Here is a 13,568-nt window from a genome sequence, read left to right on the forward strand (position 1 = left end):
TACAGTACAATTGATGAGCCTGGGCTTCATTGTACGGTACCACACAGCACTTTGGGAAAAGCGAATAGAAAAATGAAATGCTGCGTTTTCTTTTGTTTTATTAGATTAGATTCTCAGAGAATGTGATTAAATGGCGGAAAATATATTACACTAAACTATGGTGGTATTTATAAATGATGGGGAAAAAATAGACTTTTCATCAAGTCCATATGGAACCTGAAACGTTGTTCCTCCTCTGTTCTTGGCTGTCACAATAAATGAAGAATTGCATTATGAACTTGTGAGTAGAGCTCTACTTTGTATCTCTGTCTTAGAGGAGACCTGCACTTTGAAGGATTTGTTTGAAAAAAAAAAAATAGAATGAACATATCCTTCAAATCAAATGATTGTGGGCAGATTAGGATGTGTTGGGTATATTGGGTATATTCACTGATAATACAAGTAAGATTGCGTCCAAATCAGACTAAAACACGGGTGGGTTTAATATGTCCAATGTATGCACACTCACATTTTCCTCAAACAAATACAAATACATTACTGCACATCTTTTTTTCCCACCAGTGCTAGTTATATTCCCCAACATAATACAAAAACTTAATTGAGGTCATGTAAGTTAAAGCTAACCTTAAGACCTGAATTTTTGCGCATCCGCAGCCTGCCCATCCACATATCGGTCAGGAGCATTTGGCTGCATGTGTGAGCGATGAAGTCTCGATGCTTGGCTGCTACTGCAAGCTGCAGGCACGTGGCGTTGCTCCAGTTCTTCAGCTCATAGGTCAGCAGTTTCATTGCCAGCTGCTCATCCTGCTTGTATGACTGGTCCAATAACTCCACTGCCAGCTGTGCAAATTCCCTGGAACATAAAGTTCATACTGTAGTTGTTTGTTGAATTTCATTACTTAATATTATATTTTGGATGGCATTTACCACAGTGCTGCACGATGCGTTTGAGAACACATTTTGAAGTAGCTATAGCAAGCAAGCTAGATACAGTATTAATGCCCATGCCCTGTGTTGTGCTGTTTCTTTAGATGGTTCCCCAGCAGCTGTGCAGTCTCCATACCAGTTTAATGGCAAATTCAACAATATGTTTGAGATTCTGACTAGGAAACAGGTCAGCTACAATAAAAAAAAAACTCAATGTTTTTTTGTTTAGGGAGGTTAATCCTATCTTTGTTACTTTGTCTGCCTCTAATCATGCCTCTACCATCAGTTATTTGTTCTAGTTGGCTATTATTTTGTATTAGAAGAAACTGAAGGCAGTTAAGAAAAAAAATAATCAAACATTACAGACATGGCTTTGCAGATTCTCACTAGTTTATATTGTTTCTATCGAAAGGAAAAGCTGTTTGAGGATAGTAGTACAGTATGTCAAATGTTGTTCAACATTGTAGTAGGTTATATATTCATTTAGGCATAGAGGGAAGTACATGCACACTGCAATATGGTGCTGGAGGGGGGTACTTATTTGCCGGTGCATTGGGTCCAGGGAGGTCCAGACGTTCCAGAGAAGAACAGTGAAGAAAATGGAAGCAGGCACACGGTCTGATGCAAAGAGTAAACAACAGGATATCCTCACGGAAGAAAACGGAGCACAGCAATGCAGCAATGAGGGGGCTAGATACCGGTATAAAAGTCCTTTATTCCATGGTAGACATCATGGCATGGGATAGGTTAAAAATCTCGCTTATTAAAATTAAAAATTTTAAAAATTAAAAATTTAAAAATTAAAAATAAAAAATTAAAAATAAAAAATTTAAAAATTAAAAATAAAAAATTAAAAAAAATTAAAAATGCTTGCTGTTGATGCAAAGAGTATTTAATGTGCCACAAAATTGGTGGCACATTAAATACTCTTTGCATAAGACCGTGTGCCTACTTCCATTTTCTACATTATATATTTATTTAGGCCCATATTGACTAAGTGGTGCTATGCCATAAGACTTCTTTCACCCCAATAGGACACCTTATGACCCATTCACAAGGTGTCTGAAGGCATAGCACCTATTAGTAGCTATAGCCCTTAATGAGTGGTCACTCACAGGGTCTTGCGAATAAAGAGCAATTTTATTCAATCTTAATGGATGGGACAATTTTAATTTTCAAAGATAAACTGGAGCGTAAAGCCAAACACCTGACATACACTGCAAGTTTTTGTGTGTGTGTGGCGGGGGGGAGGGGAGGGGGGGAGCAGGAATAGTTAGATGGCCATCTTCAATTTTTCTAGAACGCACAAAAAAGGGCCTCTCTATAATTTATTGTCTCTCTATCATTTATTTTCCATCACTCCACTGATGTAGAGGAATATTTTTGGTTAGCAATTTTAGAAAAGTTGTAGCCTGCCCTCAAATCAAAGTGGGTACTGCTATAAAACAACATATTCACCTGGAGTTGTGATTCAGCTCCTGTGATATGTCATCCACCATGTCATTCTCCGACGCCTCGTGAGCCATAGCTTTGCATAATTTACAGGCAACCAGGGCCTTGGCCATCGCTTCCTCTCCATGCTGCCAGAAGAACAGAGCCATCTTCTGTCGCTTCATCAGCACAGCCCACACCATGAGCTCATGGAAGGGGAAATGGAAATGATTAATTTCTGGGTCATCTAAGTCTATGTCCACCTCCTCTTCTCTCTTCTTCGTTGTGTTCCTTCCCCTCCGCATTGGGATGTCGTCCTGTTACAGGGGAAAATCACTTTCAGATGTCTGGATCAGCACTCAGATTTACGTGCCAATTTGTGTTATATCCCCTCCTTGTCACAATGACGTAAAATTAAAATGATTAAGAAGCGACTCTGTTTAAGGTAGCATTTCCGAACCGTATACAATGATGCTGTATGGCATTTATGTGCACATTTCATATTATTAGCTACAGTATGTGTTTGCAATGACTTTTGTGTGAAGCATTGCCTGCCTTGCTGCCAATGGTATTTAAATACGGATACTTCTGCTTTATAATAATTGTTATTGTTTTTATATATATAAAGGATATTTTCTTAATGTTTATTATGAATTTCAATTCTCTTCAACAATTTAGCAGTCTTCCTTGATGCTGTTCTGTAAATACCCCTATCTCTCTAGAGGTATTTTGACATGTCACCTTGGACATTTCAGGATCATTTTGTTGTATATATATATATATTTTATATATATTTGTAATATTATTTATTGAATTTTTTTCACCAACTACTCTGATATCAGACGTGCTATTAGAGGGGGTTGGGGTTCCTTACAATGTATCTGATCTCAGACGCGCTATTAGTGAGGGTTGGGGTTCCTTACAATACATCTGATCTCAGACGTGCTTTTAGAGAGTGTTGGGGTTCCCTACAATACATCTGATCTCAGAGGTGCTATTAGAGAGGTTTGGGGTTCCTTACAATTTATCTGATCTCAGACGCGTTATTAGAGAGGGTTGGGTTCCTTACAATGTATCTGATCTCAGACACGCTATTAGAGAGGTTTGGGGTTCCTTACAATGCATCTGATCTCAGATGCGCTATTAGAGAGGGTTGGGGTTCCTTACAATGTATCTGATCTCAGACGCGCTTGTAGAGAGAGTTGGGGTTCCATAGAATTTCACATAGGGTTCCTTAACCAAAAAAATGTTGGAAACCACTGCATTAGGTAATCCCTATGCCGGGGGTTCCATATATGCTGATCAACATTTTAAAACTATATTCAAGGAAATGTATTAAAACTATCCAAACTGGCAATGTGGAGGCCTAATTAAATATTTTTAAATACTGTAATCAAATATTGTTGCTATACTGCTATGCTTACAATGTAGTGGCTGAGTTAGCCTATTCAGTGTAGGTAAGTGAAGCACCAACAGTGCTACAGGGATTAACTATTTCATTACAACATAAAACAGCATTGGAGATCCCTCTTGGCACTTACAGTAATATGGTATTCACTGACTGTCCTTGTATCTTCTATGGTTACCCCAGTATCCCCCATTCCCCATTGATAACACAGTTGTTCAATTCAGTCTATTTATTTCTCCCATTCCATATATTATATATCACATTGAAAGAGAAGAGAGGCATAAGAGGAAGGAGAACATAATGTGGCATATATCCTCAATCTTCTCTTATATGTGCTGCTATGTTTCCCTTTAATGGTAACTTGTTCTATTGCTTCTTTCCCATGACTACCTCTCTTACAGGAGGATAGTGTTCTGCTTTCTGACAGCCATGGTGTGAGCAGGGCTTCTCCCCCTTCCCATGGTGTGAGCAGGGCTTCTCCCCCCTCCCATGGTGTGAACAGGGCTTCTCCCCCTTCCCATGGTGTGAACAGGGCTTCTCCCCCCCCCTCTCTTCACTGCAGTGATATTGCTGGTGTTTCTCCCTCTGTTTTCTCTTAAACTCCTGTTCAACACTGTACACTATGCTGTGAAACCACTTTCCTGAGCTGTATTACAGTTCATCTCCATTCAAAGGAAACTCAGATTTTCTGTAGCACAGGGAAGCCGCTTCACAGCGGGCTGAATAGTGCGACAATGTGAAGGATGAAGAGGATCACATGCTGCTGGTTTGAAGTATCCCAGTAATACCGGCATCACATGACCCTCTTCATTTTTCCCACAGCGGCTCTATGGAGTAGATCCACCGAGCTCTGTTAATGACTCAACAAGACATTAACTCCAGTTAACGTCTCTAAGTGCCAACGGGGATCTTCAAAGCTCAGTAACATTGCATTAAGCACCATTTTCAGCCGTAACGAGTCCTTAAATTACTATGAGGAACGTTCATACTAATGATATGCAAAAGAGGTGTTTCGCTAATAACGCATACCCGCAGAGCTCTGTTATAGATAACGTAGGGATTTACCGTTACGTTAGTTAGGTCAGGGGAGCGCAAACTTTTAGTGTTGCGCCCCCCTGTCTATCTCCCCCCGTCTCTCGCGCCCCCTGCCTGCCTTCATCCGCGTCAGATCACGCTGCGGGTTCATGTGACATCACGTCACGTGACCCGCGGCGTCATTTAACGCGTATGACGTAACTTTACATGGTGCCGCGGCGTCATTAGATGCCGCGTTGCCATGGCGATGCAACACAGCCGGCTGAATCCCGGTAAGTAAACAGTTGCAGGGCCTCACGCGATCCCCCGGCATTTAATTTAAATGCCTGGGGGAAGAGCGCGGGACATCGGCAACTGCCCTTGCCCCCCCCAGCAAAATCTCCCGCCCCCCCTGGGGGTCGCGCCCCTCACTTTGCGCACCGCTGGGTTAGGTCACAGCTAAACTTGGTGTTACTCACATCCAGACTCTGAAATAGTTTTTTTGACAGGGTCTGGATAAGTGTACGACCACTGTAAGGTATGATTTAACCATCATATTGTTAGTTACAGGCTTCTTTTCCTCTCCTGTCGTCTATAGTACTTTTTTTTTAACTTTAATTAAACACCTATTCAGGGTCTTGATGGGAGTACCGCCGCCTTTGGGTAAGACACCATGTTATTTGAGGCTAACACAAGGCAGTGCTAACTTAACACTGCGTTAAGCCCATGCTAATGAGATCACTAACACCCGTTGGTTTTGCATACAGATGTAGCAAGACTTACTGTCCCTGGCGCGCGCAGAAGAACAAGCAAAGGTATGCAGAGCCCGGGACAGTGTCTGTTATGATCGGGCTGCGGGGGTCCATGCTTCCGAATGGGACCCCCGGCAGCATTAATCCTCCGGTGCTGCGGACCGCACAATGGTGATGGCAAACCATGGGTTTGTCAAAGTTACTATACGGAGCCCTAAAAGTTAGAGAATAACACCACATATAATTCACTTACCTCCATGCCTAGTAGCTTCAATGCTTTTGGCTGTTTAAGGAAAAAAGAAGAAACAACAGAAATAATCTTTGCATACTGAAATTGCATAAAATGAAACAGTTTGATTCCTATTACCATCAAAGGAAATGTAAAAAATATATACAGATTGCAAGCTGCCAATGTACAAACTAGCTGAGTCTAAGCTTTAGACATCATATTTTGACAAGTGGGTCAGTTTTCATTTATCACACATTATTGTCGTGTTCCAATACTAATACAGCTCAACCCCCTTATAACGCTGTGCTTGGGGTCCAAAGAATCACATCGCGTTATAAGCGGATCACGTTACAAATAACGATTGTATGCATTGTACAATAAAGTATTTAAGATACCAATAATCGTGTTGTAAAGTATTCATAAATACGAAAATTAGGAGTTATGCTTGCATCGCGTCATAAGCAGATTCACGGATCGCGGATCGCGTTACAACGGGGTTGAGCTGTATTACTTATTAATAATTTATGCAGATCTACAAAGACAAAAAATGCAATTCCAAGAACAGAGGAGAAATAACGTTTTAGGTCCCATATGGACCTTTCATCAGGTGCCCGAAACTTTGTTTCTCCTCTGTTCTTGGATGTTAGAATAAATGAAGAATTGCATTGTGAACTTGTGAGTAGAGCTCTACTTTGTACCTCTGTCCTAGAGGAGACCTGCACTTTGAGGAATTTGTTAATCCAGGTTGTGTTGGCTGCACAAGCAGGAATACTATCTTGTATTTATATTTACACTATTTTGATCCAGAGGGAGGCACACAAAAAAACCCCCAGGGAAACCTCATCCAATTATGTCTCATAAGGGGAAAAATAAATTCCTCCCTGACTCCAAATAATGGTAGTCAGATTTATCTCTGGATCAACATCCTTCCCATGTTTACTTATTTGGTATATCCCTGCATACCTTTCCTTTCTAAAAAAAGATTTCCAACCTTTTTTTAAACATATCTATTGTATCTGCCATCACAGTCTCCATGGGTAAGAAATTCCACATTGTAACTGCCCTTACTGTAAATAACCCTTTCCTTTGTTGCTGTGAAATCTCCTTTCCTTCAACCTTAAGGGATGGACCTTGTTGTTTATATTGTCCTTGGGATGAATGGTTATTTTGCAAGCTCCTTGTATTGACCCCAAATATATTTGTATATAGTTATCATATCCCCTCCTAGACGCCTCTTTTCCAATGTATACAAATCTAATTTAGCTAGCCTCTCCTCATAAATTAGATTTTCTTTCCCCTTTATTAAAGTTGTCTAAATCCCACTAAAAATCAGCTGTGTTGTGCTTTCAGGCGCCACTTTTAAAAGTGAATGCGATAATTATGTAAGTGGAACACAAGAGGGGAGACTAAATAAAAAAAAAAACATCCATTGTCTATTGGGGTTAATGTGTAAGTGGAATCAAAATGGTTTTCTTACCCGTTTTGGCCCAAACAAATTATGATACAAAGTTCGAAATCGTTTCCGTGTGTAGTTGCAGCGATATGCTCCTCCCATCAGGTATTCAATAACAAGACCAATGTCAATTAGGCTTATCCTGTAATCCGGAGGCAGGTTTCCCTAAGAAAAAGGCACACACACAAACAAAGATCAAATAAAAGGGAAAAAAGGAGGGGCACACCAATGTATAGAAAATACACTAATCAACGTGTTAGACTATAATGAAAAGAAATGAATTGAAATGTATGGAAACAAATGAAATGTATTATGCTAGGTAATTCAGCTTAAAATAGATCCAACCGAAACCTGGATATTCTCGCTTGGAAAGAAGACATAAATTAAATAAGAAGGTGCAGCAATTGATGAACATAACAGATGTTATCAACTTCAAAACTGGTAATAATTCACGCGAGAAAAGAAAAATCTGCCATGGAACAAAAGCCCTTAGATTAGACAAAGTTTTTTTTTTTTAAATTTACTATGATATCGTCATACAGTATCTACACCTCGCTAGACAGAGGATTACTCACTAATCCAAGAGAGTGCCTAATAGGACACTATTCCATGGAACTCTCACTTCAATGGGAGATTGTGTATGATAGAGCCCCTGATCGGCACTATTGCAGTTTAATGAATAACCTCCTAAGATTGCGTTGGTCTTCTCCTGGGAGTTTCAAATGAGACCAAAATGTTGACATGATGTGCTACAATCTTATACCGTTATGTACATGTAGCTCCCCTGCTAGGGACTACTAGAAAAGGGGTTAAGTGATGCCACACAGAGTTACTTCCCTCTCCATCATATGATGACCTGAATGCTTACAGAAAGGATAGCCACTCCCTCGTAGCTCTTGGGATCAGTGATGTCTCCAAGGGGAGATGGGAGGATTTATAAAGTAACCCCCCCACAACCCCCACAGTGTTCAACAATCAGGATGCTGGGGAGTAGCAGTTGGAGAGGGCCTAAGTTATGTAAATAGGGTAAAGTATAGTAAGGATTTTGATGGAATGGGGCCCAGGGACCAGCATAATTACGTTAAGCCTGGTCCCTGGCCCCATGTTTTCCTGGGGCTCATTTGGCCGAGCTATCACATTGCATTATGTCCGGTAGCCCCTTGCATGCCCTATAACTGTAATTCTTTATTCCTGTGTGTTGTAAACTGTACCCAAGTATAAAAATGTGATTGTGCACACTATAAAGAATAGCCATGGTTTCTGGACATGTGGTCCTCAGAAACCCTTTGTGCAGCCTACATGCCTGGAGAACTGGCTATTGCTGGAACTGAAAGGGGAGGAGAGTGGTCAGTGGCAGAAATCAGACCGGGGGGGGGCTCTGCCCATAAAGCGGAGCATTTGGCCATTCCCCCAGACATCACGTGCCGAGCACAGCAGGGGATATCCTGCCAGCCGGGGAAGCCATTACTGAGCTCCCCCTGGAAGGCACTGCTCCCATTGGTCCATTCAAATTGCCCACAAGCCCTTTAACTTGCATCCTCCCCACCAGCCCTGATTGGCCAATGCAGTCGAGCCCGATTTCCGACTGGTTTCCATACAGCATCCACGCTGTGATTGGTCGCCGCCCCGTTTACCATGATTTTCTATGGCAGCGGGGAATCTATGGAAAGGGAACCCGGTCAGAGTTCCACGTCTCCGGCTGATCCTAACGTTGACTTAGGCTGTAGACTAAGCGGTGAGCTCCGTGGCTGTGCCAGAGACACCTGAAAGCGAGACTGGGAGCCTATTGTTTTCCGTAGGGAAGAAGTCCTTTACAGATAGAGACCATAGTAATGAACAAGAGGAGCAGGAAAGTGCTCAGCAGAGAGATCTCAGAATAGTAACACTAGAGCATAGTTGGATCGGGCCCACCGAAAGGTCCCAATCCAATAGGTACATGGGATACTGATCTCTGAAGATCAAGTGTTCTCCCACCTACAGGTCCTCAGTAAACGCCCAGTCTGATAAGAATAAAGGAAGAATATTGTACACAGCAAAGGGATACTGATCCCTGAGAATAGTCTGCCCCCCAACCAGGGTTCACCAGATACCAGGTATTGAAGAAGCTATGCAACAGATTGTCAATCTAACATTACTAAAGGACGAAATTACAAGTAACACACCAGCGTATCAGTGAGAGCTACAATCCTAAAACGGTCTAAGTATCTCCCTATTGTAGAAGTGAAAGCTGCCAGGGGAAGAAACATAGAGTAACTATGGGACCTATTCAGGTAGCTTCGATGTTATCACTGCAACATCGAAACTGTTGGCATGTTCCTACCGTGCGGTATGAAATTTGTGTAAAAACTGTATTCAGTAAGATATATATCATTTGGTAGAAAAATTACATACGGCACAAGTTTGTAATTGCTTTACAAGCGAAATGACGTGAACGTGCAATTTTCCGCCAGACCCTGAAATAGGGTTTTTGCGTGGTGGACGTGGACGATTTCCAAACCTAATAATATCTCCAGTTCTATATACTGTATGTCCCCTCAAACCTCCCTCCAAATAAATCAGGGAGATGCACCAGTGCTGAGAGATATCCTAGTAGCTATATTAAGTATATTTAAATGAGTCCCACATCTGAAAATATATCCTTAAGACCAATCAACCTAAAGGCCCTTGTGATGGAGCGGGTGTCAGACCCAACAGGATTAGATCCCACAACACTGCCGTTCAGGGCCGCAGCTCATTGCCATGTCACCATTACTACCAGAGAAGACCGGGTGGCATAATTAATGCAAATTTGGCTTTTAGGCCACAGCATATATAAGGACCGGGTAGAGAACGAGGATAACACTGGGTTTAAAAGGGTCCACCATGTGGAGGTGCCTGATGGCAAAGGAGAAGTGCATAGAAAACCTGATCCTGACCATTATTACTAGTATAAGCCGCCCTGATACAGATATCAGTGCCGTGCCTTAGTGTAAGGATTATGTTACCTGGCCATTGCCGTAATTTTTCACCGTTAACCCCTAGCATTGCACTGCCCCTGCGTATACCTGTATATTAGATCCGAAAGAAGATGTGTTGTAATGAAGAAAATTCTATATACAGTACTGTGTACTCACAACTGTCTATGGTTCAAGTGTTGCAATAGTGTATCTATTGATGGCTACATTGCTAGAGTTATGCCATAGTAATGTCTCATAGAAGTGCTATGAGTATAGATACAGTACACATTTTTACTTTCCTTTGTATCTATGATGTCAGCAGCAGAGTATTCTAGTATTACTCACATTATATACCGAAGTATTGTACTACACTGGTCTGTTGTACCTATTATGCTTGTCAGAAAACAATATTGATTTAAAGGGTAATTGTACCTATGTACTGTATGCAATGCCAGAGATTGTACTAGTGATCCTGGAAGAGTATAAGTGGCGTATTACTATTTTTTTGTATCTGTTACAGTATATAACAAAGAATGTGTGTGTGTGTGTGTGTGTGTGTGTGTGTAGAGCTGTTGTGTGTGTTGAGCTGTTCAGTTGAATTGGGGGGAGAAGTAAACCAAAGAAGTAAGTGGCTGTCTGCAGTGTCGTTGTGGCTGAAGTTTGTGTGTGAGAGTGTCAGTAGTGTGTGTGTGTGTGTGTGTGTGTGTGTGTTGAAACGCGTTGGATTTTAAGGTTATGACAGAATAAAGTTTATATTTTTTTTGCATTGGGTCCTCTCTTTGCTCCTGTTGGATCGTGTGCTCCTTTCTATTTACCATAAATTGTTTTAGAAAGATACCCTAAGTATAGGCTTAAAGAAAATGTGTGTTTTACCCAGTGAGGTATCTGCTACATACCCAGAATGTACAGTATATGGTGTGTGGTAAAATATTTGCCAAATAAGTATGCACAGTGTTGATGACGATATGCTAAGTACTATGCCAGGATGTTTATAGTAATGATACTACCAGCATGTATATTGAAAGAAATGTTATGTCTTGTTATATTATGTGTCTAGGATGTATACAGTTAACTGTCCCAATGTTACCCATTGTATATTTGTAGGATCTTGGGGGGAAACATCACATTTTCGTTAGAGGAGATTGTAGCCCCCTGCCAGGGACTACTAGTAGTTAAGGGGTTAAGGACCCTAGAGCAGGGATGGCCAACTTGACCGGGAGTTGGTGCCAGAATTTACCAGTGTCATTGTCAAAGGTCCATGATAAGGGACAAATTCAAATGAATACCTGTATACACTGACGCAGAGCATAACCTGAAAGTGTTAGTGCATAGTGCCGTCAGGTTATGCTCTGTCAGTTTATAGTGCAGAGTACAACCTGATGGCACTATACACTGATAGTGTGTGTACAGTAGCTAGTGGCACTACACACAGACACAGGTCTGTGCCTAAGGCTCGGTTTTATTTAAGTAGTAATCACTGAAGAACAAGGCATTACTGGCCAATAATGCCCTGGCTGGAAGAGTTGAAGACACTTTAACCCAGCCAGGGCATTATTGGCCAGTAATGCCCTGTTCTGAGGGGATTATTACTATTATAGGCTAAATGTAGGCTTATTTCATAAATAATAGACACTTTTGTATAGTTAAATAGATTTTTTTATTAAAATAAAATGGTAAATACATGAAACCACCTCTATATACTCTTACACTGCAGTTATCTATATCCACACGCTGCTGCCCCCTCTGTGTACACACACACACACACACACACACACACACACACACACACACACACACACACACACACACACACACACACACACACAGCTGCTCTACACACACACACACACACACACACACACACACACACACACACACACACACACACACACACACACACACACACACACACACACACACACACACACACACACACACACACACACACAACAAAGCAGCTCTACACACACAAACTCTGCTGCTACACACACATGCTACACCCATAAACACTGCTGCTGACACACACACACACACACACAACAGCTCAACACACACAACAGCTCTACACACACACACACACACACACACACACACACACACACACACACACACACACACACACACACACACACACACACACACACACACACACACACACACGGGCTCTATACACACACACACACATCAGCTCTACACACACACCAACTGCTGCTACACATACAACAGCACAACACAACACAACACACACACACTGCAGCCACAATAAAAAATGCAGCCACTTACTAAACTTTGCACTCTCCCCCCCACCTCTACACACAACACAGCACCTCTACACACACCCCACACACACACACACAACACAGCACCTCTACACACACCCCACACAACACTGCACCTCTATACACAACACAGCACCTCTACACACACAACATACATACACACACAACACTGCACCTCTATACACAACACACCACCTCTACACACACACACACACACACACACATACACACCGCTGCTACACACACATGCTACACCCATAAACACTGCTGCTGACACTGACACACACACTGGAGCTCTACACACACACACACACACACACACACACACACACACACACACACACACACACACACACACACACACACACACACACACACACACACACACACACACACACACACACACACACACACGAGCTCTAGACACACAACACAGCACCTCCTCTACACTCACAACACAGCACCTCTACACACACACACAACACAGCAGCTCTACACACACACACACACACACACACACACACACACACACACACACACACACACACACACACACACACACACACACACACACACAACAAAGCAGCTCTACACACACAAACTCTGCTGCTACACACACATGCTACACCCATAAACACTGCTGCTGACACACACACACACACACACACACACACACACACACACACACACACACACACACACACACACACACACACAACAGCTCTACACACACACACACACACACACACACACACACACACACACACACACACACACACACACACACACACACACACTGGGGCTCTATACACACACACATCAGCTCTACACACACACCAACTGCTGCTACACATACAACAGCACAACACAACACAACACACACACACACTGCAGCCACAATAAAAAATGCAGCCACTTACTAAACTTTGCACTCTCCCCCCCCACCTCTACACACAACACAGCACCTCTACACACACCCCACACACACACACAACACAGCACCTCTACACACACCCCACACAACACTGCACCTCTATACACAACACAGCACCTCTACACACACAACATACATACACACACACAACACTGCACCTCTATACACAGCACCTCTACACACAACACACCACCTCTACACACAC

At 42.2% G+C, this 13,568-nt stretch overlaps 1 protein-coding gene across 2 annotated transcripts in view; it reads right to left on the reverse strand.

The window, feature by feature from the left end:
• Positions 1-13,568, reverse strand: part of TRPM3 (transient receptor potential cation channel subfamily M member 3) — a 514,687-nt gene that overhangs the window by 94,226 nt on the left and 406,893 nt on the right. For both annotated transcript variants that reach the window (XM_075597955.1, XM_075597963.1), the window contains exons 13-16: positions 7,239-7,379; positions 5,786-5,815; positions 2,386-2,675; positions 625-853 (exon numbers count right to left, since the gene is read on the reverse strand). In XM_075597955.1, coding sequence (XP_075454070.1) covers positions 625-853; positions 2,386-2,675; positions 5,786-5,815; positions 7,239-7,379 — 690 coding nt within the window. The remainder of the gene's footprint in view (positions 1-624; positions 854-2,385; positions 2,676-5,785; positions 5,816-7,238; positions 7,380-13,568) is intronic.

This window comes from Ascaphus truei, chromosome 1, assembly GCF_040206685.1.
Source record: "Ascaphus truei isolate aAscTru1 chromosome 1, aAscTru1.hap1, whole genome shotgun sequence".
In the NCBI taxonomy this organism is placed as follows: domain Eukaryota; kingdom Metazoa; phylum Chordata; class Amphibia; order Anura; family Ascaphidae; genus Ascaphus; species Ascaphus truei.